The following is a 27,924-nucleotide window of genomic DNA, read 5'->3' on the forward strand; positions in this document are numbered from 1 at the left end:
ATGGGCAGCGCGGGGCCGGCGGCGGGAGGTTCGATCGACCCGGCCTGCCGGCTCCGGAGCCCGCCCGCGGCTGTTAACGCGCGCCCCGGGGTGCAGGGGGACGCCCTAGCCTGGGTGCGCGCCCCTCGCGCCCCGCCGCGCCCCCGCGTCCCGGTCCGGGCCCTCCCCCGGCCCCGCCGGGCTCCCGCTGGCCTCTTCGCCCGGTTCCAGCCTGGAATCCGCGTTCCAGACCCGGGAGGTTCCCCCCGGCCCGCGCACTGGCCGCCCCGGCCCCGGCCCTCCTGTTCGTTCCTGCCGCCTGACTCAGTGTCCCCGAGGAGGATCCCGAGCCCCCCTCTGCCCACTCCGGTCCTCTGCCCAGCCCTGCCCTCTCCTGGCCCCCGCTTGGACACTTCCTCTTTGGCCTGCCCAGGGGACCGACGACACATCCACGCGTTGGCCCCAACTCTTTGGTCCAGCGGGGTCCCCAGCATCCCTCCAGGCTTCCTCTTTCTTTCTTTCTTTCTTTGGCCCGTTTTCTCCGTTTCAGCGGTTGGGTGCCCCTGACCCTTGGCTGATGGGTGCTTGACGTCTTGATGCTCCCGGACCCAGGATGGTAAGTGAAGCCTCCAAGGGAGACCGGGCAGCCCCGCCTCTGGGTCTGGTGGGCGCGGGCGGCCGGACGGACTCCCGGAGGTCCAGCATCTGCTCTCCCGGAACAGAGAAGGAGCCTGGCTCCCAGCCAGCTGGCCAAGAGGAAGCCGGAAGGCAGAGCCTCAGATGATGAAGACTGGCACCCTGGGGCCGCGGTAAGTCCCCCTCCAGGGCTTGAGCGGAGGCCGGCGGGCGTGTTTCTGGGGTTCCCTGCTATGAATTCGGTCACCTCCAGAAGCCGTTGCAGACGTTCAGTAAGCTTCCAGTGTTCCAGGCATTGAACAAGATGAAGAGCATCCTCTGGGTGCTCACTGGAAGCTCAGAGAGGTTCAGTTTACCTGGTAGGATCTGGTCTTCCAAATCGGAAGCACTCATTCGATTGGGGCCATGGCCACCTTTGAGAAAAAAGGGGGTTCCTTGGGTGGGCTTGATAACTCAAAGGACCGGGCCACGTGTTCTCACAGTGGAACCCCAAGTCCATCCCTCCGCATCTCAGCAGCCTGGTCCCCAGAGCTTGTTTACTCGAAGAAGCAAAAGAAAACAGAAGAACAAAACAGGGCTCATCAGCAGTGAGCAGTCACCCCTCTGGCACTTTGTCCCCTGGCCAGTGGCACACAGTGGTAGACTGGGGAGCCCTGGCTCCAGATCCTCCTGCTTTTTTTTTTTTTTTTTTTGCTTTTTGGGTCACACCTGGCAATGCACAGGGGTCACTCCTGGCTCTGCACTCAGGAATTGCTCCTGGTGGTGCTCAGGGCACCATATGGGGTGCTGGGAATCGAACCTGTGTCGGCCGCGTGCAAGGCAAACGCCCTCCCCGCTGTGCTCTCGCTCCAGCCCCTCCAGACCCTGCTTTGACTTTTGTGATGGGACCTGGAGGCTTGGTGGGACCAGCGGTGTGTGGGGCCTTTGGAAACCAAACCCGTGGCTCCTTCAGAGAGGAACACAAGAAGCAAGGGCTGGCCACCACCCTGAACCTTTGGAGGAAGCGTTGCCAAGAAAGATCTAGCAACTCCTTTTACGGGGAGAGACAGATGTAGGTGTTTCTTTTCAGGTAGTGGTGAACCATTACAGTTGGGCTCTTGCCTCCTGGATCAGTGAGGTTTGCTCTGTTATTGCCCGGACCATGTGCAGGGGCTTCTTTATTTGTGGGAGGAGACTTTGGCCCCCCCCCCCCTTTTTTTCCCCTTTTCTTCTTTTTTTTTTTTTAAGGTGGTCCACACCCAGTGATGCTCAGGGGTTCCTCCTGGCTCTGCACTCAGGAATGACTCCTGCTGGTGCTTGGGGGACCATATGGGATGCTGGGGATTGAACCCTGGTCTGCCGCTTTCAAGGCAAATGTCCTACTCGCCGTTCGGTCACTCCGGCCCGTGTTTGACCCTTAGCGTGGGTCTCAAACTCGAATTTGGGCCAGCACTTGGTGTTGTGTGTGGCTGAAAAGGCTGTTAGTGCCACATCCTTACTGCCATGGTGGGAATGTAACAGAGTGGGCTCCAGGACCTGGGAGTTGCAGGCATCTGCATTCTTGTTCCTCTGGAAGATACCCAGAGGCATGCAAATAGTTGCTCCACAAGTCTTTGGGAATGAGATCTGGGCAAGACCATCAGCAGCCATGATTCCAAGCTTGAGGATATTTTTAGGGGGCCCAAGGGCTCCCAGGCAGTGTTTCTGGAGCCTGGGGTCACTGAGTAGGACTTTGCCAATTGGAACCAACCTAGTGTGGCTTGGACCCATAGGCTTGGGCCCCGCAGTGGGGACCAACTGGGACACCCCCGTCGTTCTGGGGTTGGGCAGGATTTTAAACCTTACTAACTCTCCTCCCTTTTTCTCACTTACTAAATAAGGATAATGAATAAGCCTGAATTCATTATCCTTGGGGTTATTATGAAATGATACATAGTAATACATGTGGAGAGTCACATGCTACCTGACACATCATAAGTGGTGGGTTTTTTTTTTTTGGTATGGTGGGGCGTACCTCTGGTTGTGCTCAGGGGTTATTCCTGACTGCACTTGGATCTCTCCTGGTGACGCTCAGGGTACCACATGTATTGGGGTCAAACCTGAGTGACTATGCGAATCTCTAGCCTTCCGTAAGCATTTTTCTTTCTTTTTTATGGTTTGTTTTTGGGCCACACCTGTCAGTGCTGAAGAGTTAGTTACTCCTGGCTTTTGTGCGTGTGTGAGTGTGGAATAAAAAACTTGATCTGGAGGCTTTTAGGAAGGGGAAGGAAGGAGAGAAGGTGAGAGAAAGAGTAACACTCGAGGGAATGCAGGCTTCTCCAGAGGTGGAGAGAGCCCCTCCACACACCCCAGCATTAGTTAGGAAAGCGTGAAAGTACGCTTCTCTAGGGGAGATGTGGCTGCCACAGGGGCTTGGGTGACACATGTGTTCGGCCACATGGGCACAAGCCGCAGATACGACACTCCTGGCTCTTCCCCTAGGAATTATTCCTGCGGGGCTTGGGTTACCATATGGGGTACCGAGCATCACACCCGGGTGTCCTCGTGCAAGGCAAGCACCCACCCTGCTGTACTATCGCTCCACCCCTGCCTTCATGAGCATTTTCTTTTCTTTTTCTTTTTTTTTTTAATTTTTATTAGTGAAACACCATGAGGTACAGTTGTAGATTTACAATTTTTTGTGCTTGGGTTTCGATTATACAATGATCAAATACCCATCCCTGGACCAGTGCCCATTTCCCACCACCATGGATAATATCCCTCCCACCCCCATCCCCCCATCCCCCCGTCTCTGTGGCAGGACAATCCGCTGTGTTCTCTCTCTCCTTTTGAGTGTTGTGGTCTGCAAACGAGGCATTGAGTGGCAAACATGTTCAGTCCATAGTCTACTTTCGACATGCATCTCCCCTCCTGGGAGGATCCTCCAAAAACCCTTTATTTGGTGCTCTCTTCTCTATCTGAGCTGCCTTTTCCCCTAGAATGCCCGGCTGGCCTCTAAGCTATGGAGTAATCCTCCTGGTGTTGATCTCAGCTATTCTTGGGTATTAATCTCATATTTTGTTGCTTTATATCCCCCAGATGAATGCAATCTTTCTATGTCTCTCCCTCTCTTTCTGACTCATTTCGCTTAGCATGATACTTTCCATGTTGTACCACTTGTATGTAAATTTCACTTCATGAGCATTTTCAGTGTAAGTCGCCATTGTGGGGAATCCCTGATCTTCCTGGCTTCATCTTCCCTAAATTCTCTCCTAGACTCCTAAGCGGAAATCCAGGAGCGAGACCCAGAGGCTGGAGACTTTCCTGTCCCCTTTCCGGAAACCCCTGACACAACTAACTGATCGCCCGCCTTGTCTGGACAGCAGTCAGCATGTAAGTCAGTCAGAACCCCCACCCGGTGCTCTGCGCGCGTGCGCGTGTGTTGGCTGCGAGACTCCTGCCCCTGGACACTCTTCAGTGCTCTACTATGGTGGCTGGCGGGGAGGCAGTTGGGGGATTTGAGGCCTGTCCAGAGCCCCTGGGCCCTGGAGGGTGCCTGGCCTCATTCCTTAGGGATGGTGGCCTGTCTGGGAGTTAGTTCCCATATGCTGCTACCTAGGCACCAGATCTCAGGTTCTTGAAGATGGGAGGGTAGAAAAGAGGCGAGACCTTGACCGGGTGTTAGAACCGGGGTCCTTGTGCCAGCTGGTCTCTGGCTCTCTATGGAGGCTTTTGATCATATGACTAAGGACCTAGAGCGGTTTTCCCTCGTAAACATTAACCATGTTGATGGGCATTCATGGAATTCTCTTTGGTTTTGAGGCCGTACCTGGTAGTGCTCAGGGCTTACTCCTGGCTCTCAGCTCAGGGATCGTTCATGGTAGGCTCTGGGAATCATACGAGGTGCCAGGAATTGAACCTAGGTCGGCACCGTGCAAGGCAAATGCTTTTCCCGATAGCACAGGGCCAGAGCTATAGCATAGTGGGTAGGGCGTTTACCTTGCACGCGGCTGACCCAGGTTCAATTCCTCCGCCCCTCGACCTAGAGAGCCCAGTAAGCTAGCGAGAGTATTCCCCGCCCGCCCCCCCCCCCCCCCCAGCAAAGCCAGGCAAACTACCTGTGGAGTATTTGATATGCTAAAAACCATCACAAAAAGTCTCACAATGGTGACATTTCTAGTGCCTGCTCGAGCAAATCGAGGAACAACGGGAGGACAGTGCTTAAGTAGTGCCTAACCATCACTCCTACCCCATTTCTCATGCTTAAAGATTAGTAAACTTGATTTTTTGAGGCAGTGAGTACTTTGTCCAAAGTTAGAGTGAGTCAGCTATACTGTGCTTCTTGAAAATTTCCACAAGTTTCTCAGGGATTCTTGCTATTGGGATTTAAAAACCCTTAGAATTTTTTTTCTTCCTTTCTTGGAATTTCCTTTTCTTTCTTTTTTCGACTTTTGGGGTCACACCTGGTGATGCTTAGGGGTTTCTCCTGGCTCAGGAAGTACTCCTGGTGGTACTCGGGATACTTCCTTGTCGCTCAGTATCCATGTCGCTCTGAGCAAAACAAGCTCCCTACCTGTTATCACTCAGACCCTTGGGATTTCTTAAGAGATTAGAGGAATAAAGATGACTTTTGTTAAAAAAAAAAAATGTCTATTAATTCAGTCCTATACGGGGTTCTTACCTGGCTGGGGAGGAACTTTGCCTTGTACTTCTATAAACCTTTCCATTATAAGAAAAAAAAAGGATGTTTTTTGTTATTCAAATCATTTGGGTTTCAAACCCCAGAGTTTATGTTAATGAGGTAGCTTTTGTGTCTGGTGTCTGTTCCCTGGAGAACCTACCCAGGCCTTTGGGGACTGGAACCTTCAGCCCCATCTCTGCCTAGGGGAGAAGGCCAGGGCTCTAACCAACCCTGAAAGTAAGGTGGGCTCAACTGAAAGTGGCCTGAGAGCTAGCACGAGGCGCACGGCACTTGTCTTGCATGCGGCCTTGCTGGTATGATCCCAGCATTCCATAGGCCGCTTGAGCACAACAGCCCAAACTGGCCCAAACACAGAACCGGAAATGGGTGGGGTAGTGTCTGTGGTGAGAATTAGGACCCAGTTCAGGGGCTTGCCTTGCATGCATCCTATTCTGGTTCAATCCCTAGCACTGCGTAGGTCTCCCGAGCACCATCAAGAGACCTAGAATGATCCCTAAGCACTACCAGGAGTGTTCACTGAGCACAGAGCCAAGGGTAAACCCGGGATACCTCAGGGAGTGGTCCATAAATCCCTGCCCCTCACCCCTCCTGCCCCAATTAAAAAAAAGGATGTCTTGGAAACTAGCTCAGGTGGTCCTGGTGTGTCTGAGGCGAATTTGATTCCTGGCACCACATGGCCCTGGCACATTTGTCCCCGGTGGCTCCTGAGCACCACTGGAGTGATTTTAATAGGCCCATGCCTGAGCACTGTTGGACCCGCACAGCACTGCCAGGCAGAGTTGTTATAAGGGAAAAGGAGGGTGGGTTAGAGGGCTTCTCGGTTGATGAACAGGAGCACAGGATTCTGCATTCCTGCCCGAGGATGGTGCACTCCTCCAGGGCCTTTGTTCTGCTTGAGGTCATTCCAGACCTCCTGCTGTTAATCTCTTCATCTGGCTATTGATTAAGGTCCTTGGTAATAGACTGAGTAGCTAGGATGTAAACTTTTTCCCTCAGTTCTGTGAGCTGTACCAGCAAATTAATCGAACCCAAGAGTGGAGTTGTCGGAATCTCCAGCTTATAGTCTGTAGATTAGCAGCACAATCCCCTGTATTTGGGATTAGGGTCCAAGTATGTTTATGTGGCGGGGGTGGGGGCGTGGCGTGGTCAGTCTTGAGTGGCTGAGTCCTTTACCCATCTAAGTTTGTCAGTACCTGCGAATTTGGGTGTGGAACTGGGGCCAGAGGAATGGTCATGAGTGGGGTGCTTGCCTTGCACGTTTCCAACCTGGTCTTGGTCCCTGCACCACATGGGGTCCCTCCAGTACTCCAGGACCACAGAGCCCGGCAGGAGTAAGGTGTCGCCACCCCCAGACGAAAACAAAACAGAACAGCAGCAAAGAGGTATGGCGTGGCACCAGATTTGGGGATACCAGTATGGAGGTGTGAAGGGCTGACCTGAGTTTTCTCAGAATGGTGAGCATAGAAGATCTGAGGGAACTGAGTCGGAGAGGGAGTATTCCATGAGTATCCCTGTGGAATTTCCCCGAGAGGAGGGGCCGCTTCCCTCCAAGGTAAGGAGAGGAACAGGATGTTGGAATTAGGCCTTCAAGATCTTGGACAGTAATTTCAAAGGAGTTAAGGGACAGTGATTGATTGTGGGAGATAAGGAAAGGGAGACTTCATTTTTTTCCATTTTGTTTTTGGGCCCATCTGGAGGTGCTTGGGTAGGACAACTCAGAAGCTTTCCAGAGAGTTTCCTATTATCTTATCAGAGGCCAACCCGAAAAATGGTGTAAGCCCCCTGTGTGGGTCACTGGGGCCCAGAAGAGCCTTCATGATTGTTTCTGTGATTATACAACCCAAACACCTGTGTTCTCTCAATAAAAATAGCATCTCCTGAGCTAGGAAACCATTTCAGGTCAGTGAACTTTGATGAGGTGAAACTCAAGAATTTAAGAAGCCAAGGGCAGAGACCTTTGTAGTAGTCAGTGTCACTGTCCTCCCGTTGTTTATTGATTTGCTCAAGCGGGCCCTGTAACGTCTCCACTGTGACACTTGTCACTGTGTTTGGCATATCAAAACGGGGAGCTTGCCAGGCTTTGCCGTGCGGGTGACATGCTGGGCTCTCCGAGAGGGGCGCTAGTAATAGGAATACAGTAGTGGGAAAGACTGTCTTCTAGCTGATAGACAACTTAATAGGGGCAAAAAACAAGCCCCGGGGCCTGAGCACAGGTACAGCAGGGAGGGGGGAGGGCTCCCTCTGCCAACCCCTTTGATTCCCGGTGTTCTCTTGGTGCCCTGAGCACCGCCAGGAGTAATTCTTGAGTGAAGAGTCAGGAATTACTCCTGAGCAGCACCACAGTGGCCCCCAAACGAACAAAAAACAAACAAACAAACAAAAAAAAAACAAAAGGGATGAGGAGAAATGAACTTCATTATCAGACTACAAAGCATGACAAAGACAAGGTTGGCAGAAATCCCAGGGGTGTCTGGCCTAGGGTTCAAGCACTCCCTCCCATGGTCCAGGCCCAGATTCCTGCCCTGGAACTGCAGGATGGTCCCTTGACCACCGCCAGGAGTGACCTCTGAGCACCGAGCTGTTGAGTGGCTTCTGGACACTGCCAGATGTAGCCCAAAAAATAAATAAATAAAAATAGGAAAAGGAAAAAAATTCCAGATGGGGTGGTGGTGGTGCTGGGACAGTGGTAATGGACGCTGACATCTGAGGAGGGTGCCATGCTGTGAAACTCTGCCACTCTCAGTATTGTGAAAGATAATTTAGGGACTGGAGAGAGAGCACGGTGGGTTGGGTGCTTGCCTGACATGGGGATATCCCAGCAACCCCTATGGTGGCCCTGAGCATCACTGGGTGTGGCACTCCTCATTGCCCCCAAAAAAAGGTTAAAAAAATGTTTTTAAATCCAGTTACTTTATTTGCATGTTTCATAGGAGCGGTTGTGTTTTGGGGGTCACACCCAGTGGGACTTAGGGCTTCTTGTTTTAAATTCTGGGATCACTCCTGATAGCACAGTGATGGGCCCTCACGGGGATAGGTCACATGCGTAGCAGACTCCTTCGCCCTGTACTATTTCTCCTGCCTCTATCTGCAGATTTCTTTGTAGCTGAATAATCTTTTGACATTTCTAACTACCATGGTTTTTTTTTTTTTTGCTTTTTGGGTCACACCTGGCAATGCACAGGGGTCGGTTACTCCTGGCTCTGCACTCAGGAGTTACTCCTGGCGGCGCTCAGGGGACCCTATTTGATGCTGGGAATCGAACCCGGGTCGGCCACGTGCAAGGCAAACGCCCTACCCGCTGTGCTATCGCTCCAGCCCCCCTAACTACCATGGTTTTTAAGATTATGAATAGCAACGATAAGAAACTCATGTGAAAGATACTAGCAAAGAGTAACCCTAATTCAGAGGGGGGAAAAAGACTTCTAGTTTGGCACCAAATTTGCAACTGAAATATTTATATTTATCTTTGAATCTAATTACTTTAAAACAAAGTTTATTTATTATTTATTTTGTCTTTTGGGGTGGCATCAGGAGTTATTCCTGCCTCTGTACTCGGGAACTACTCCTGGCGATGCTCAGGGGACCATGTGGGATGCAGGGGATTGAACCTGGGTTGGCCACATGCAAGGCAAAGGCCCTACCCACTATACTATCGCTCCTGCCCCTGAAATAATTTACCATTATTATTATTATTGGTTTGAGGGCCATATCCAGCTGTGCTCAGGACTAACTCAGGACTAACTCCTAGCGTACTGGGGACCATGTGCTAGGGATTGAACCCGGGTTGGCTACGTGCAAGGCAGGTACCCTGCCCACTCTACTATCACTCTGGCATATCACCGATATAGGAGGCTACAGTTGAGTCCGAGTAGCCGAGAATTTATATTGCAAAGTTAGGGCCAGTGAGGTAGAGTAGAAGGGTTAAGGTTCTAACCCCAGCTTGATCCCCAGCACTGCATACCAGGAGTGATTCCTGGACACAGTCAGGAGTAAGTCCTGAGGACCAGGACTTATAGCTTAGATTCCCAAAACCAAGCAAAACAATCACAGATTTAAAAAGCAAAACTTTCATGGGCAGGGGAGCTGGCTCAAAGGAGTAGAGCACATGCTTTGTTTGCAGGAAGCCCGTGTGGCACAGAGTGGTCCTTTGGGGGACGCCAAGTTGGACACTTTCAACGACCCATTAGCCACAGGGTCTGCAGGAAGAATTGCAGGTTGTGCAGCTGACATGACAGGGCCGGGACCCCCTAGTCAGACTGAAGACAGCCTGCAGGGGTCTGGGCCCATAGGCCAGGCTGCCCAAGGTGGGGAAGTAGCTGCTGTCTGTTCCTCTGTCTGCTGAGAATGCCTGTTTGCTGTCCCAGAGGAATAATAAAAAATAAATAAATAAAGGCCCTCCCGTTGATCATCGATTTGCTCGAGCGGGCCCAGTAACGTCTCCATTGGAGACTTTGTTGTTACTGTGTTTGGCATATGATATATTCGATACATCACGGGGAGCTTGCCAGGCTTTCTCGGTAGCTTGCCGGGCTCTCCAAGAGGGGCGGAGGAATCGAACTCGGGTCGGCCATGGTGGCTGCGTGCAAGACAAACGCCCTACCACTGTGCTATCACTCCAGCCGCAGAGGAAAGAGGGAGAGAATGTTCCTCTTACGTCGGCAAAATCTTATCCCCACAGATCTGTATGGGCGATAGTACAGATACTGCTCAGCTGTTCCTGCATTCAGCTCTAAGAACTTCCTGCGCAGCTGTTAAATACATGCTTAACTTGCCCAGGGATGTAGTTCAGGTAACCACTGGCCTTGCCTGTGTAAGGCCCAGGGTTCCATCCCTGGCGCTGCAAAAGCCAACGAAACAAATCCTCAACTCTCCTTACCTTAAAAACAAAAAAAATCTGGGCCGGAGCAATAGCACAGCGGGTAGGGCGTTTGTCTTGCACGCGGCCAACCTGGGTTTGATCCCCGGCATCCCATATGGTCTCCCGAGCACCGCCAGGAGTGATTCCTGAGCACAGAGCCAGGAGTAACCCTTGAGCATCGCCGGGTGTGACCCAAAAAGCAAAAAAAAAAAAAAAATTCTGGCCCAGTTAAAGGACTGGACTATGATGCCCTTGGCATTACTCAGCGAGTAATCCCTGAGAACTGCTAGGTATGAACCCAAACACATCCCTTGGGGGGGGAACAAGGGGGGGCGGGGGAAGGTGCTACTGCCCCAAGGGAACCTAGTGACAAAGTAGACTAGCAGCCCCAAAATCCCTGCCAGGGACTGGTCCTTGGAGACCCAGCCTTGTTGGGGAGTTTCATGTTTGGGGGCAAAGTCTGGGGACCCCCGTCCCTGTGAAGGACCCGAGATAAAAAACATCCACCCAGTTAATATAGTTCCATATTCAGCTAGCAACAAGCAGCTCACAGCTCAGTAAATCTTCAGAGATTTGTGAGATAAAACAATTTTCACAAATTTTCTTCTTTTTTTAAAATTACTCTCTCTCTTTCTTTCTTTCTTTCTTTCTTTCTTTCTTTCTTTCTTTCTTTTTCGGTCACACCCGGCAATGCACAGGGGTTACTCCTGGCTCTGCACTCAGGAATTACCCCTGGCGGTGCTCAGGGGACCCTATGGGATGCTGGGAATCAAACCCGGGTCGGCCGTGTGCAAGGCAAACGCCCTACCCGCTGTGCTATTGCTCCAGCCCCACAAATTTTCTTTCACTGAACAATTTTGTGATAATTCCACTGACCATTTTGTTGTAATAAACAATATAGAATTGTTTTGTATCTGCTGAAGGGGCTGGGGGCTGGGTGAGAAACGGAGGGACTGGTGGTAGGAAGGCCACGCTGTGTGGTGGGATTGATGTAACACTGAAACACAACTGTACTATGAACAACTTTGTAAACCACCGTGTTTAAGTCAAGTTGGGGGGAAGGAGAATATTCCCCTTAGGTGGCAGCTCCCCCCTGTGGGTTGCCTGGAGGGGAAAAGGCTGATCAGATTCTGGGAGGACCAGCTGCAGCTGATGAGCTGCCCCTGAGGGTCACTTAGGTGGGACCCGCCAGTGGAAACAGCTCCTGACCCCACAGTGAAGGAAAGGCCAGGAAGAAAGTCGCTTAGGACCTGAAAAGGGGGCACTGAGGGCTGTGAGTGGGGGTAGGAACAGTCCCCATGCCCCCACAAGCTTTGACCCAAGCTCTAGCTTTCTTTGTGGGAGGGGGACACACCCAGCTGTGTTCAGGGCTTACTCCTGGTTCTGTGCTCAGGAATCCCTCCTGGTGGTGCTCTGGGCATCACATGTCAGGAACCAAACCCTGGGCTCCCGTGTGCATGGCGCGTGCTCTGCCATTGTACTATGGCTCCGGCCCTCTGAGCTCCATCTCATAGGCAGACGGGAGTTTAATCCGCGGGTACTCCACCTGTCCTGAGCCCCAGGGGCCAGGGGTCAGTGGTAGAGAGGCTGTGGTCGAGTTTTCAATCTCTTGTAATTTCTCAGTGGGCCCAGCTATGTGCAGACCAGATTTTTTGTCGTCGTTTTTGTTTTGGGACCACTCCCTGCCGTGCTCAGGAGATATTCCTGGCTCTGCACTCAGGGATAATTTTTTTTTTTCCGCTTTTTGGGTCACACCCGGCGATGCACAGGGGTTACTCCTGGCTCATGCACTCAGGAATTACCCCGGCGGTGCTCAGGGGACCCTATGGGATGCTGGGAATCGAACCCGGGTCGGCCGCGTGCAAGGCAAACGCCCTCCCCGCTGTGCTATCTCTCCAGCCCCAGGGATAATTATTTTTGAAGTTCCGGTGACCATGTGGAATCCCGGAGGTCGACCCTGGGTCCACTGTGCATAAGGCAAGCTCTCCCTACCTGCTATTCTGTCACTCCAGCCCCACGGCATTTTGTCTTTTGGGCCACACCCGATGGTGCTCGGGGCTTACTCCTGGCTGAGGGACACAAACGGGGCTGGGGTCAGGTACCTGCAAGGCAAGCGCCCTACTGCTTACTGTCGCTCTGCCCAGACCAGCATTTTGAGGGAAAGTCTTAATTCAGGAGCGGTGCTGGGGACTCTCCACCTTCCCTACCTCTCCCTGCTTCCCCCTGGGTCACGTGCCGTTTCCTGGGGGGGGAGGGCTATGCCTGGTGATACTCAGTGATCACTCCTGGCTCTGCACTCAGGAATCACTCCTGGTGGTGGCACGGGGGACCGTGTGAAAAGCTGGGTTGGCTGTGTGCAAGGCAGGCGCCCTACCCGCCGTGCCGTGTCCTGTGTCCTCTTAGTTTTTCCTGTTTGGGGGCAGGTCATGCCCAGCAGTGCTTGGGGACTCCTAGCTCTGCTTGGGGGTAGCTCTGGCAGTGCCCCAGGTTCGTACCCTACCCAGGCTTGAACTTGAGCCTCTTGCTTGTAGGACGTATGCTCAGTCCACTGCTCTGTCTCCAACCCCTGCATGGCCTTCATGTTTTGTTTGGGGATCACGCCTGCTGGTGCTCAGGGGCTACTTCTAGTCCTGTGCCTGGGGCATCACTTTTCATAGTCTCAGGGGTCCATGTTGTGACACGTTTGGGGGATTATTCCCAGTGCTCAGGGGACAGGATAGGGCTTGAACCTTGGCCTCCCACATTCGAAGCACGTGCTCCCACCTATTGAGTCATCTCGCCTCTACAGAGGTTTAGACTGCATTTGTGAAAATACTGCCTATAATGTAACACTCAGTCCTGAATGCCTATTTGTTCTTTTTTAGGAAGCGTTTATTCGAAGCATTTTGTCAAAGCCGTTCAAAATTCCCATACCAAATTATCAAGGTAAAAAGGGAAGTTTCTAATTTTTGAGACAGTGAATGTTGTCTGAATAGATTGGGAGGAAATTTTTTTTTTAAAACTACCTTTGTATCCTCTGTCGTAAATTACAGAATCTGTTATAATAGTGTAATTAGTTCTTCTGAGTGTTTTAAAAATAGATAACTTTTAAATAAATACTGTTTCAAAATAAAAAAAAAACTACCTTTGTAAATAAGAGTTTTGCTTGGGATTGAACCTGCCAGTCAGGTGGTCAGTGTGCTGGATTGAGCACCCCCTGGCCATGGGGGTCTGCTTGCTGACTCCTGAAGCCAGCCCCTTCTCTTGGCTGGGTTGTGTAGCACTCAGGAAGCACATGCTGGAGGGCCAGCACGTCTCATGCTCTGGCCTTCGTTCCTGCTCTGGCCTTCGTTCCGTTCAGTAGCATCTCACGAGATTGCCTGTTGGAGGCCTCATGTCTACAGTCTTCCCTGTCTTGTTAGGGCCCGGCCTTGTGCTCACCTTGGGACCAGGGTGGGAGGAGTCACCCCAGAATTTGCCAATCTGAAAGCCCCATTCCGATTCTAATCCCGGTGCCAGGTAGAGAGAGTACTGGGAGCTTCCTCTCTCCAACCCAGCCCCCCCCACCCCCCTCCTTTTTTCCCCCCTCAAAAAAAAAAAAAAACCACCAGAAATACCTCCAGTCCCTTTCAGGGTTGACTTGGATTGTTATGAACAAGACCCAGTCCCAGGGGGTTGCAAAGCAGGATGAGGCTGATTGGGATAAGGAAGAGGTTTGGAGAGGTTCTGGGCGGTCCTTGAAGCTGAGCAGAGGTTCCTGGAGGCCTGAGAGTGGGTTCTGCAGGGCAACACAGAAGCTCACACGGTAGGCTGTTGGTTTCCAGGTCCCCTGGGCTTTCGGGCGTTGGGCCTCAAGAGAGCTGGGATCCGCCGGGCCCTCCATGACCCCTTGGAAGAAGGTGCGTTGGTCCTGTATGAGCCTCCACCCTTGAGCGCCCATGACCAGCTAAAGCTTGATAAGTATGTCAAAGGGGATTTTTGGTTTTCTTCGGCGGGGATGGAACTCAGGGTGCGTGCTCTCCCGGTGGACCCCAGGCCAGGCCCAGCACCGGCGTTTTGCTGGTGGTTCTGTGCCTACATAAGTGCACGCATCTGGGAGGGCAGAGGGTGTTTTGGTGTGATGTCTCCAAGGCACTGGCATCTACCCTGGGTACGTCACAGCTACTGCAGAATCTGGCATGCAGGCAGGTGGGAAGGTTATTCCCTGGGCCGAGCTGCTGTGGTCACGTGGACGGCTTTTCCTGCACTCCAGGGAGGAGAAAGGGCTGGGTGGTGACCTGGGGAACCCACCTCCTCCTTATTTCCTGACTCCTGGCACGGTTTGGTCACCAGACCAGGAAGGATAACATAGAATAGGGAACCAGAATAAGAGAGGTCTTAGCCAGGTGGCGCTGGTCCCTGGACCAGCAGGACCCAGATTCCTGAGAGTGTGCCCTTGCCCCTGTGTGCGCTTCACGTTCGCTTTGCTGTGTTTGCTCAGAGAAAAACTCCCTGTCCACGTGGTGGTCGATCCTGTCCTCAGTAAGGTCTTGCGGCCTCATCAGAGAGAGGTAAATGTGGCCCGGGGAGGAGGCGTGGCCTCCGGGCAGAGCCCTTGAAGCTGCAGCCCTCGGGCGGTCACAACGCGGGGCCTGCCCGGGCTGAGCAGTTCTCTTCGCAGGGGGTGAAGTTCCTGTGGGAGTGTGTCACCAGCCGGCGCATCCCTGGCAGCCACGGCTGCATCATGGCCGATGAGATGGGCCTGGGCAAGACCCTGCAGTGCATCACGCTGATGTGGACGCTTTTGCGCCAGAGTCCAGACTGCAAGCCAGAGATCGACAAGGCGGTGGTGGTGTCCCCGTCCAGCCTGGTGAAGAACTGGTACAACGAAGTGGGGAAATGGCTCGGAGGAAGGATCCAACCTCTGGCCATCGATGGAGGGTCGAAGGACGAGATAGACCGAAAGCTCGGTGAGGAACTGTGATGAAGGGGGCTGTGGGTTTGCTCATTTTCTGTCTGTCTTAGATGTGTGTTGGCTGATGACCAGGACTGCGGAAAGGGGGTGGAATTCTTCTAGGAAGTAGTTGGACTCGTTCTTTCTGGGCTAGAATGAAGGTCCGTTCTTTCTGAAAGATTTGCCCCCTTTACCTCTTCTGGTCGCAGAGGGATTCATGAACCAGCGTGGAGCTCGGGTGTCTTCTCCCATCCTCATCATTTCCTACGAGACATTCCGCCTCCACGTGGGAGTCCTCCAGAAGGGGAGCGTGGGCCTGGTCATATGTGATGAGGTACTGAACTGAGTCTGTCCGCGTCCTCACTGTGCACTGTTGTCCAGTGCTCAGTCAGCTCGGGGAGTGCTGAGGACCGAGCATGCTGGCGCGTGGAGGGAGAGCCCAGGGTCCTGCTGTGAGAGGGATCGGGCAGTACTGGGAGCTGGCGGTGCTGTGGGCTGTTGGTTTGCGGCCTCCAGTGTTCCCAGACCACGAGACTTCTCAGGGCGGGAAGAAGGTAGGTGGGTGCAGAGATTGTGGCGTGTTTAGGGGGTAAAGTTCTGAGTGCAGTTGAAGGCCTCGTCTTGTCTCTCTCTTTTTTCTTTTTTTGGGTCAGACCCGGCGATGCACAGGGGTTACTCCTGGCTCTGCACTCAGGAGTTACTCCTGGCGGTGCTCAGGGGACCCTATGGGATGCTGGGAATCGAACCGGGGTCGGCCGTGTGCAAGGCAAACGCCCTATCCGCTGTGCTATCACTCCAGCCCCTAGTCCTGTCTCTTACCACTCAGAGGGTCTTGGACAAGTTGCTGATCCACGTGAGCTTTTCTGTTCTATGTCAGTGAAACTCGGGTGAAAATAAGTGTCTCGTGGGATTGTTAGAATTAAATTGGGTGATTGACTCACAGTCATGAGATCAGTAAACGTCTGCTTTGGTTTTCAGGCTGGGTTGGCTAAAGCACGGAAGCAGAGGCAGGAAGGGGCCTCCAGCAGTCCGTTGATTCTTGGGACTCCAGGAGCGATGGCTCTGGTGACTTGGCTGGCGTTTTCCAGCACTGTGCATGAATGGTGCTAGAGATGCTGTGTCTTGACAGGGAATGAGCGGGCCCGGGGCTGGCTCAGTGACCCACAGGGCTTGCTTTGCAGACATGAGCCCATGGCATCATTTCCCAGGGTTGCCAGCACGGGCTGAGAGCAGCTCTGGCAGGAGTGTGCCGTGGGCACCTTGGTTGGAGCTCGGTGTGGTGAGAGCCGCAAGCAGATGTGCGATCCCCAGCGAGCACACAATTAAGTGTGTGTGACTCCTGATTACAATAGCAATTAGAAGCAGAAAAGGAAGAGAGTAATTGGAAGCTTCCCAGTATGAAGAATTTTCCAGGACTGGAGAGAGAGTAGACCGGTTAGGTAGGGCACTGGCCTTGCCCATGGCCAACCTGGGTTTAATCCCTGGCACCACTTAATGGTCTCACTGCCAGGAGAGATACCTGAGTGCAGAGCCAGGAGTAACCCCTGGATATCACTGGGTGTGGCCCAAAAGCCACACCCCCCCCAAAAAAAGAATTTTCTAAGGGACCCTGGGGCAGATACATTGTTTCCACCTCTTGTTTCTGTTAGTTTGTATTTCTTTTCTTAACTTGTCTTTAGGCATAGCAGGGGCACTGGGAGCGGGGGTTACTCCTCTTGGTGCTCCAGAGAGTGCTGGGGATTGAACCGGCAAAGCATGCCACGTCAGCCCCCTGGGTTGTCTCCCTGGTCCTGTTGGCTCCTCTGCGGGAGAGAGCCGAGGTCACTGTGCTGGGTGGTAGGTGTCCAGTGGACAGACAGCTGGGACGGCCTCCTCCTGCCAGCTGATGGCCAGGTTGAACTCTGTTCCATGGACGTGGTCTACCCTGGTACCCAAAGGTCTCTGGGGAGAGGAGAAAGGCCGCTTTGGGGGTCACATGCTTGTTGTAAGCTCTTTTCCAGTTGGCCTTTAGTTTTTAGGAAAGGTTGGTTATTGACTGGCATATCTGCCAACTTCGGACACCGTGATGACCGTTACCCCCGGTATGGGCAAAGGACTCAGCAGGTCCGGTGACATGTAAGCAGCTCAGCACCTGGTCGTTACGTCACCACCACAGAGGGAAACTGGGACTCTGGTTCTGGGGCAGTCATGGTGGGGGTGGAAGGGGGGCTAGCTGAGACTGTCGAACCCTTGAGGTTGGGATGGGGCTTTTCAGGTAATCTTCTGCGCTCTATAGTATTTCCCTGGAGGGGGTGGGGGGTGGGGGTGGGGCGATGACTCACAGCGCTGAGTGCATGCTTAGCAGCTGGGACACCAGCTTTCATGCACCGTGTGGTCCCCTGGGCAGTGAACTGAGAATAGCCCCAGAGCTCTGCCAGACTTATCAGAGAGAACTTTGACGTCTTTATCTGCCCAATCGCTTGGTTTGTGAGATACCCGGTTGGGGTTTTAGATCTGGGGGTGATGTTGGCAGGAGCAGGTTCTTAACCAGTCATGCATCTAGGGAGGTCTTAGCCAGGAAGTGGTGGCTTTTTCTAAGGGACCCCCGGCACTTCGTGTTGGCCTGGGTCTCTCCTTCGGTTACTGAGCAAGTGTCTTATCCGTTGGGCTCTGGGAATCCTGTTGCCCGCCCTCAGGGAGCTCTAGTTTTGTTTTTTCTTTTTTTTTTAGTGAAATAAATAGATTTTATTTGGAGGGTTTTTTAAGGTGTGTGTGTGGGGGAGAGAGAGTAACGTACTCCAAGGGCGGAGAGAGCCTCTAAACACATCCCAGCATTAGACATGAAAGCATGAAAGTAAGCATCTCAAGAGGGAAGATGTGGGTGACACATGTGCTTGGCCACATGGGCACAAGCACACCTGGACCTACCTGTTGCCAAGGCGCAGAGCAGCCCAAACGTACTGGTCTGGCGCCTCCTTTTCAGTCACACATACGCACAGATGTGTGTTCTATAGGTGAGAAAATGGAAAATAAACCCCCTTTGGATCTGAACCAAGTTGAGGGGCCTCTCCGTGGCCTTTCTCTGATGTTGGGAATATGGCTATGGCCACTGCAAAAAACAGTGCTCTGAAGGTCGGACAGGGAAGAGGGAGGGGAGGACGGCCGCCCTGCATTCTGAGTACAGAGCAGGAAACCGACCGCCTCAGGCCTGCTGTTTCTCCCCAAGTGTGGCGGTGAGCTAGCTTCTGCTGCCCCGTTCCCAAAGCCCCGGGGCTTGGCGGTCTCCGACTCTTCTTTTCCTGTCTCCGCCAGACTCTGCTGCCCTTAGGGATTCCACGAGGGACACAGACCTAAGAGCCAGTTTATTTTCTTGCCAGGGACACAGGCTCAAGAACTCTGACAACCAGACTTACCAAGCCCTGAACAGCTTGAACACCAGCCGGCGGGTGCTCATCTCTGGGACCCCTATCCAGAACGACCTCCTGGAGTATTTCAGCTTGGTCCATTTTGTGAATTCAGGCATCCTGGGTAAGAATCCAGCATCCCGGGCTACACTGGGCGCCTTGCTTGGGTCTTGGACGCATAAGGGTGAGAACAAAGTTCTTTGGGGGCATTGGAAGTGCTGGTGGAAGATGTCTCGGGCCTTCTCTTGGCTGAGCGGCTCGCTCCACCCATGCTGGACCTTGCACTACAGGGGGTGGCACCCGTATGTTTCGAGGTAGAAGTGCCCCTGGGTATTTTTGCTCTGTACATGCTAACTGCTTCATAGGAGCTTTGGCCTCAGAGCAGTCTGTCTTGGTATGTTTCTTTCATTTATTAAATTTTTTTGGTTGGGGCCGCCCTCCGCAGTACTCAGGCAGCGCTGTTAATTGCTGAAGGACCAGGTCGTGCCAAGGATCAAGCCTCGCCACAAAGCATTTCAGCCCATTTAGCTCTCGCCAGCCCATTATTTAAATTTATTTTTTTAAAGTCTTTTTTTTGGGGGGGGAGGGTGCTGGAGCAGTAACACAGCAGGTAGGGTGTTTGGGTGTTTGTCTTGCACGTAGGAGTTCGATTCCCAGCATCCCATAGGGTCCCCGAGCACCGCCAGGAGTCATTCCTGAGTGCAGAGCCAGGAGGAACCTCTGTGCATTGCCGGGTGTGACCCAAAAAGCCAAAAAAAAAAAAAAAGTCTTTTTGTGGGTGATAGAGGGGGTCAGGGCCACCTCAGCTCTGTGCTCAGCTGTTTTCCCCCGAGGGTTGTCGTAAGTAGTGCTTGTGGAACCACATGGTGTCATCCGAGATGCCAGGGATCGAACCTGAGTTGGCTCTGTGCCAAGCAGAGGCCTTACCTACTGCACTGTTCATTTGGCCTCAACTTGACTTTTTAAAATTTGTTTAATGTGATTCATCTGGATAGCGGCTTGTTTTCCTTTTCACCGTTTACAAAGTGCATTTCGTTCATTCTATGAATATTCCCGGATTTCTTTTCTAGTGCTTGTGAGCAGCAGGTTCTTCTGTGCAGTCGTGCCGTGACTACTATTCCCTGAGCAGAGTTTGCGTTTTTCTGTCCCGAGTAGTTTTTCCTTGGATCATATATTATTGGATGACATTGGTTTATCCTGGGGGCCCTCCCCTCCCCTCCCACCCAGCGGGGGGCTTAGGTCTATCGAGTCACACCTATGGCAGTGCTCCCACGGCACTCCCATTCCTCTGTGCTTATCTTTGACTTCTCCTTTGAGTTCTGCTCCCCCTGTCTGTCGATCGCTTATAGCCCCAAATCGGATCCTGGGATTTATAAAGTCGGATTCTTCTGAGGACTCTGGGTTTTGTGTATGCATGTGAAATATCACTTTTCTCTTTCCTTTATATCCTTTGCCTAGTTTACTAGAGAGCAATATCCTTTCTGTATAGACACAGGAAGACAGTTAATGCTATGGTTTTGTAACTTGGGAGTTAATTGACAGTAATATTTACTCCTGGGCATCTCTCATTTACTCGACTTAAGCCTCCCAACACCCCAAAAGGAGGGTCCTGATGAAGGAATTGGATAGATCCAGGGCAAGCAAAGCGCCATGAAACTTAGAAGTCAAGAGCACGGACAAACTCTGTTAGGACACAAAAAGAAGTAACTGGACAAGGAACCTGCTGGGGTTAAGAAAGACTAAATTAGTGTGAGAACTGTAGTCTGGGATACATAACAAGGCGTCCCCAGAAAGAGCCAGGTAATACACCTTAGATGGAATTCCGCCCTGGGGTAGACCAGCCTAGTGGCCGGCTCTTTCATGCACCCATTCCCATCGGCCGGCCGGCCGGGGTGGGGAGGCGACTTTGGTCCAGTGAACATACCCATTGTGCACCCACAACTTGAAGTCGCAGTATATTATGCATCTGTTCAGTCAGGTGTACAAGTAATTTTACTAGGGGTGAGAGAAAGGACTCCATGTTGGATTGTCTCTTGATTGTGAAAAGTGGTTGATTTATATTTAATGTAATGAAATATATTTTTGTTTTTTTTTCCCCTTCTGCCTCATTCTCAGCCACTCGAGTTTTTGTTGCATTGCTTTTTTGCATTGCTGGATTCATTTAAACAGAAATTGCTGGGATTTGTTGACAGTGAGGAAGTTGGTTAGTAACCAAGTGGAGGCCCAGAAACCTTCCTTCGCCACGTTGTCTGTTTTACGGGAGGGGGTTCCCGTCCAGCTGTGGTCAGGGCACCGTGCCGTGCCTTCGTGCTTTAATCCTCCCTGCTCTCCTTTGCTTAGGAACCGCCCACGAGTTCAAGAAGCACTTTGAGCTGCCCATACTAAAGGGTCGAGACGCAGCGGCCAGTGAGGCAGAGCGGCAGCTGGGAGAGGAGCGGCTGCGGGAGCTCATCGGCATCGTGAACAGGTCTGCGGGGTCCCGTTCGGGCATCGCCCCCGCAGCTCTGCCCCTTCCTCTTGGGTCCCTCTAAGGAGGGTCAGACTCAGAGGATCGTCTCCCCCGTTGTCCCAGGCCAGTCCTCCGGGGTCTTGGCGGAGTCCTTAAGCGATGAGAGTGGGGCCTCTGCCTTGCTAGTGCCGGGCACGGCAGTGTTCCGATCCGGCCCTGCAGCCGGGCCCCTGACTCTGGCCCTGCAGGCTAGGCCCTGTGGTCTAGGGTGGGCTTCCTAGCAATCTGCTGAGAACGTTTCTGATGACCTGTTAACTTATTGGGCAAGTATCAGGCGTTTCTGATGACCTGTTAACTTATTGGGCAAGTATCGGGCGTTTCTGATGACCTGTTAACTTGCTGGGCACATATCCCTTGAAACATTGTTATTGCTTGAGAAGCATCGTACTGTTTGGTTTCCAATCAAGGCCACTGGCTTCCTTTCTCAGGGCCTGTCGCCTTAGCTCCCAGGTAGGAATTGCCTGAAGGAGGGGAGCAGGTTGAGAGGACCCACTTTTTTGGTTTTGGTTTTTGTTTTATGCTCGGGGGTCACTCCTGGCTCTGTGCTCAGGAACTACTCCCGCTGGTACTCAGGGGACCATATGGACTGCTGGGATCAAGTCTGCATCGGCCATGTGCAAGGCACACACCTTACCTTCCGTACCTTCGGTCAGGCCCTAGGACCTACCTCTTTACCATTCGTGCTCTGGCGCCCAGGGGCCAGGACATTCCTGCACTCCTGTTATGTCCCAGAAGTCCTGCCCTTCTTCGCTGCCCCTCTTGTTCCCTTTCCCAGGCTTAGGTGGCAGGAAGGAGCTTGTCCTCCTCGTCTGCCAGGAGCTACGGGCTTGATGTCACTGGGTCTCACTCCGCCCAAGGACCCCGTGATTTGCTCTTTGTGTCAGCGCCAGGCTCCGTGGGAACCCTTGACCCTACAGAAGGAGACGCTTGCCTTACCCGGCTACACTGGACTGTGAAGGGGTCTCTGTTCCCACAACGGGGCCCCTGATAGGGAGGTCTCTGCCACAGGACGAGTGGGTCTCTGACTCTTACATTGCGAAAGGGAGTGACGTGACCACTGTGATTCCAGTCGTCTGGGTGCCAGTTTCACCAGCGCTGGCTTTTCTTACTCTGTTTTCCCCAGGTGCCTGATACGGAGGACCTCTGATATTCTTTCCAAATATCTGCCCGTGAAGATCGAGCAGGTGGTCTGTTGCAGGTACCGAACCACAGAGGAGGGTCAAAGAGTTGAGCGGGTAACAGCTGAGCCCCCAACACCTGGCCGGACTTCCGGCAATCCTCAGAGGCAAAAGGGTCCCCCCGTCTTACAGCCGCAGGTTGATCAGGGGCCGTTTTTCAGGCTGACTCCTCTTCAGCTGGAATTATACAAGCGGTTTCTGAGACAGGCCAAGCCAGCAGAAGAGTTGCGGGAGGGGAAGATGAGCGTTTCCTCCCTTTCTTCCATCACCTCACTGAAGAAGCTGTGTAACCGTGAGTCGGGCTCATGCGCAAGGGCCGTGTCCTGCAGGGGGCCACCACTGGGACTTGTCCAGGGTTGTCAGAGAGGCCACATGTGGTTTCGGTCTTTTTCCGTGTCTGCACGTCCAGCCAGACCGTTGGCTTTGGAGCGTCTAGCTTCTAGCTACTTGGGGTCTATCTGTGTTTACACGTGTATGAATAAAATGTAAAGCACGAGGAAGAATCACGAAGAAATCTTCTCTCCTCAAGACAGTGCCCTTCTTGTTGGGAATATTTAGCGATGGGCATGGCTGTCCTCCTGGCCCAGCAAGCACGGGCAGCGTGTGGGAGGATGTGGGAGACCGGCAGGTTTGGAGTTCTAAGGCACATCGAAGTGGAAATTTCTGAAAAGCTGTCTTTGACTTTTTTTCCCCTCCTCTTCAGATCCGGCTTTAATCCATGAGAAGTGTGTGGAAGAGGAGGGGGGCTTTGAGGGGGCCTTGGATTTATTCCCCGCCGGCTATAGTGCCAAGGCTTTGGAGCCCCAGCTCTCAGGTGAGTGCGTGCCCACAGATCCTTGGACTTCTCAAGCGGGACATCCAGAGCAAGGCGCCGCGTCAGTGGGCCAGCCGCTGGGGCTAATGTTGTTGCCGATTCCCAGGTAAGATGCTGGTCCTTGATTACATTCTGGCAGTGACCCGAAGCCGCAGCAACGACAAGGTCGTGTTGGTCTCCAATTACACCCAGACACTGGACCTTTTCGAGAAGCTCTGCCGGACCCGGAGGTAAGGGGGAAGGCTGCCGAAAGGGGTGCCCTTCGCTGGCCCTCTAGTGAGCACAGGTGTTCTGAAATGTAGTTGAGAGTTTCCAGAGGGCTCTTCCCACGGTGCCCGTGTCTTGCTTCGGTCTGTCAAAGAGTCCTTGGTTCCTCTGGTGCTCCTGGGGCCAGTCTGTTTGGAAGCTTTGGACTTCAGACAGTTCAGAAGAGTCTAAAGTGTGACTAGTCAGTCATGTTGATGGCTGTGGCTCCAGGGGGCCTTCTCTCCTTTTGGGGTTTTAATCTGGGATCCCTTCCAGGTACCTGTATGTTCGCTTGGATGGCACAATGTCCATCAAGAAGCGGGCCAAGGTTGTGGAGCGCTTCAATGATCCGGCGGTAATTATACAGCCCCTGTCTTTATACCAGAGATGCAGTAGTATCAGAATTAAAAGGGCTGAGGGACTGGGAAACTGACCCAAGGGATGGAGTGCTTGCTTTCGTGCTCAAGTCCTGGGTTTTCTCTTGTACCACATGGTCTCAAGTGGTGAGTAGCTGCTAAGTATCTCAGGGATAGCCCTCGAGCAAAAGGAAAGGAATGAAGGGAGGAAATGAATAAGAAATGGAGGGAAGGAGATGGATTTCCTAAATAGCCTCCCATCTGTCCCCTCCTAGCCTTCTCGAACACCACAGGGGGAAAAAATGATGGGGCCAGGGAGTATAGGGAGTTGGTTGGCATATGCTGTTTTCACGGCTGACCTTGATATGATCCCGCGCATGGCAGCAGGGCAGGAGTTATCCCTGAGTACAGAGTCAGGAGTAAGCCCTGAGCATCAGTGGTTGTGCCCTCCAGTCCCCGAAACAATAGCAACAGAAGACCCAAGAAAACGAATGCAGAAATGGTTGACTGAAGGGCTCTGAGAGGGGCTCAAAGGACTGGAGTTCATGCTTTGCACGTTGGACCCTCAGCTTCCATCTCTGCATCTTACGGTCTCCCGAAAAAGGGTTTGAGTGGCCCAAGGAATCAGAATGGCAAGAGGTTTTGCTTTCTGGTCCTCTTGACCTTTAATCGTGGTTAATGATGCCTGACTAGGAAACTGGCCTATCGGCAGGCCGACTTCACAAGAATTCCAGTTTGAGTTGGAAAAACTGGCTGGGCGGATAATTCGAACTCAAGTCTTAAGAGGTTCTTTTCCTTCTATCTCCTTTCTTTCCAGAGCCCCGACTTTGTCTTCATGCTGAGCAGCAAAGCTGGGGGCTGCGGCCTCAATCTCATTGGGGCTAACCGACTGGTCATGTTTGACCCTGACTGGAACCCAGCCAATGATGAACAAGCCATGGCCCGAGTCTGGCGTGACGGTCAGAAGAAAACCTGCTACATCTATCGCCTGCTCTCGGTAAGGACGGTGACACCGTCGGGACAGCGGTGGGCTCGGGACCAGGTCTGCTAGAATGACTCGCATTCTGGGTTCCTCTTGGCCGTTTTCTCTCTGGCAGTGGCCAGCCTAGAGCCCTGGGGTTTTCTGTCCTCCTTATCCCGTTCCTTCTTAGTCTTCCCTTTGGATGTGTGCTCAGTAATCAGAATACTCCCTTATGACCTCCTTCTTCTCACTTTATCTCATATCTTTTGCGCCACTCGCACTGTGATCATATGTCCCGTGGGACGAAATGGCATTGACGTTCTGCAGATTCCTTTTGTCTCTTTGGGGCCACATCCCGGGGGGGTACACAGGGACTACTCCGCTCTGTGTTAGGGTCACTGCAGGCAGAGCTGGGAGGACAGAATATTAGCAGGGGCCTGAGCCAAGGCCTACTGCATGCTAACTTTCTGTCTGGTCCCTCTGTTTTTTTTTTCTTCTTAAGTTTGGGGGCCATACCTGGCGGGTGGTCAGGGCTTACTTCAGGGATCACTTCTGGTGGCTGAGGGGACCACATGCGGTACTGGGATTGAACCCGGGTCAGACACATGCAAGGCAAGTGTCTTATCTGCTGTATTTTCTCTCTTACCTCTCATCCTTTCTTTTGAAAAAGGTTATTTAGGGGCCGGGCTGGAGCGATAGCACAGCAGTAGGGCGTTTGCCTTGCACGCAGCCAACATGGCCGACCCGAGTTCGATTCCTCCGCCCCTCTCGGAGAGCCCGGCAAGCTACCGAGAGCATCTCGCCCGCACGGCAGAGCCTGGCAAGCTACCCATGAAGTACTCGATATGCCAGACACAGTAACAACAAAGTCTCCAATGGAGACGTTACTGGGCCCGCTCGAGCAAATCGATGAACAACGGGAGGACCGTGATTTAGGGGCCAGAGTAGTGATGGTACAGCCCATAGGGCGCTTGCCTTGCTTGCAGCTGTTTGGTCCTCGGCATCCTATATGGTTCCTCGAGCACTGCCAGGAGTGATTCCTGAGCGTAGAGCCAGGAGTAATCCACAGGGTATTTACTGAGATTTTTGGACCATACTTGGTTTACTGGGGCTACACCCAGCAGTGCTTGGGAATCGTGTGGTGCTGCGTATTGAACTGGGCCTCCTGCCTACAAAGCATATACTCCAGCCTTATAAACAATGCCTCCAACTCTATCCTTTCCTCTTTTTTGAGGAGGGGGGTGGAAGGGGGGTGTTTGCAGCCACACCTGGTGATGTTCAGGGGTTACTCCTGGCATTGCATGCAGGAATCCTGGCCATGCACCAGGTCCATCTGGGGTTGTGCAAGGCAAGGGCTCTCTAGCCCTTTGGACTGTTACTTTTTTACTTTTTTTCAACCCATTCTTACGCTGTTCTATTTTTTGTTGTTTTTGTGCCACACTCTGCTGTGCTGAGGTCTTACTATGCTGGCACTGTGCTCACTGATCAGTCCTGGAGGGTTCAGGGCACCACCCGTGTTGCCTGGAATTGAATCTGGGTCAGCCTTGTGCAAGGCAGGTGCTCTACCCTCCTTTGTCCTTTCTCTTCAACCTCATTTTTGTAAAGTCTACAGATTTTTACCTTTTCCCCTACTCATCAGATTATAGGCCGCTGAACCTACTTTGAAGTGTTTTTTTCCTTCATTTCCAAAGTGAGCTGGAGTGATAGCACAGTGGTAGGGTGTTCACCTTACAAGCGGCCAACACGGCTGACCCGAGTTCGATTCCTCCGCCCCTCTCGGAGAGCCCGGCAAGCTACCGAGAGTATCTCGCCCGCACGGCAGAGCCTGGCAAGCTCCCCGTGACGTATTCAATGTGCCAGACACAGTGACAACAAAGTCTCCAATGGAGACGTTACTGGGCCCGCTCGAGCAAATCGACGATCAACGGGAGGGCCTTTACAAACTTTACCTTTACCTTTCCAAAGTGAGACTGTCAACTTTTTCTGTTTGAGCATCTGACATTGTTTGCGAATAATCTTCAGCTTCTTTTGTTGGGGTCCAGAGAGCTTGAATTCAGTGCGCTGAATGCTTAGAATGCAGCTTTGCATGCTAGAGGCCCAGATTGGACCTCCACTGCTTTCGACAAGCTGATCACGTCTCAGTCCTTGTGTAGGCCAAACCTTATAACTTAGTCCTTCTGCTAGAATGCCTTTTTTTTCTTTTCTTTTTGGGTCATACCTGGCGATGCACAGGGGTTACTCCTGGCGGTGCTCAGGGGACCCTATGGGATGCTGGGAATCGAACCTGGGTCGGCCGCGTGCAAGGCAAACGCCCTACCTGCTGTGCTAACACTCCAGCCCCAGAATGCCTTTTATCTTGCAAACTAAGTTCATCTTTCAAGATTGAGCATAAGGATAATCTTTACTGCAAGCTTCTCAGCAGTCACTCTCGGTGGTGCTCCAGGACCTGTATTTATTACTGGGAATTAAACTGGGGTTGGCTACATTCACGGCAAGCACCTTACTCCTGTACCTCTCTCTGACCCTCTGCTCTGATGTTTCTCTTGTCCACCCAGTACATATTCTGATAATCCTCCTTTATGTCTGACTCTGCCACTCTTCTCCGGACTAAGAATAGACAGGTTAGATTTCTTCTTTGTGTCCTCCTCTCACCCAAATAACGTTTATTGAATAAGAGACTTGGGCCTCACGTGGAGGTCCAGTGAAGCTCCTGAGGGCCATCTCAGCTACCTGAGCTGTGTGGCTGGTGCCAGAAACTCTCCTGGGTGTTCCTGAGAGACTAGAGGAATGGGCTGAACCGAGCGGGGGTGTTGCTCCTGGGCTCTCTATTTGTGGCTTCCCTTGGGAAGCTCTAGTTTCAACCCTTGGGTGTTTCTGCCCCATCTGCGGGGATGAATCGGATCCTCATCCCTGATCTCTGGGCCCCTCAGACAGGAACCATCGAGGAGAAGATCTTCCAGCGTCAGAGCCACAAGAAGGCTCTCAGCAGCTGCGTGGTGGATGAGGAGCAGGACGTGGAGCGGCACTTCTCCCTGGGGGAGCTGAAGGAACTCTTTTCCCTGGACGAGGCGAGCCTCAGTGACACTCACGACAGGTGAGTGGAGAGCCCTTGCTGGCAGCTCTCTGTGGAGGGCTGGGACCCGTAGCGACCACTGCTTTCTCGTCTTCCCCAGGTTGCGGTGCCGCCGCTGTGTCAACAACCACCAGGTCCGGCCACCCCAGGACGGTTCTGACTGCACCTCGGACCTGGCTCAGTGGAACCACAGCACTGACAAGAGAGGCCTCAAGGACGCGGTCCTGCAGGCTGCCTGGGACGCCGCCTCCACTGCCATCACGTTCGTCTTCCACCAGCATTCCCACGAGGAGCAGCGGGGCATCCGCTGAGAACCAGCCGAGCGAGGCGTTGCTGTGCAAGGGCCTCCCCGCCCCGAA

General features: G+C 52.7%; 1 protein-coding gene across 1 annotated transcript; it reads left to right on the forward strand.

Moving 5' to 3' along the window:
• Positions 1-27,890, forward strand: RAD54L (RAD54 like). Its single transcript, XM_056130962.1, has 18 exons — positions 1-114; positions 702-788; positions 3,850-3,966; positions 12,998-13,058; positions 13,937-14,072; positions 14,593-14,662; positions 14,773-15,061; positions 15,255-15,379; positions 18,402-18,552; positions 20,769-20,895; positions 22,061-22,135; positions 22,277-22,407; positions 22,819-22,929; positions 23,036-23,159; positions 23,452-23,530; positions 24,349-24,528; positions 27,423-27,586; positions 27,666-27,890. The coding sequence occupies exons 1-18, from the start codon at positions 1-3 to the stop codon at positions 27,874-27,876; spliced, it is 2,352 nt and encodes a 783-aa protein (XP_055986937.1). The 3' UTR covers positions 27,877-27,890.
• The last annotated feature ends 34 nt before the right edge of the window (positions 27,891-27,924 follow it).

This window comes from Sorex fumeus, unplaced genomic scaffold (genome assembly GCF_029834395.1).
Source record: "Sorex fumeus unplaced genomic scaffold, SorFum_2.1 ptg000082l, whole genome shotgun sequence".
Taxonomy (NCBI): Eukaryota; Metazoa; Chordata; class Mammalia; order Eulipotyphla; family Soricidae; genus Sorex; species Sorex fumeus.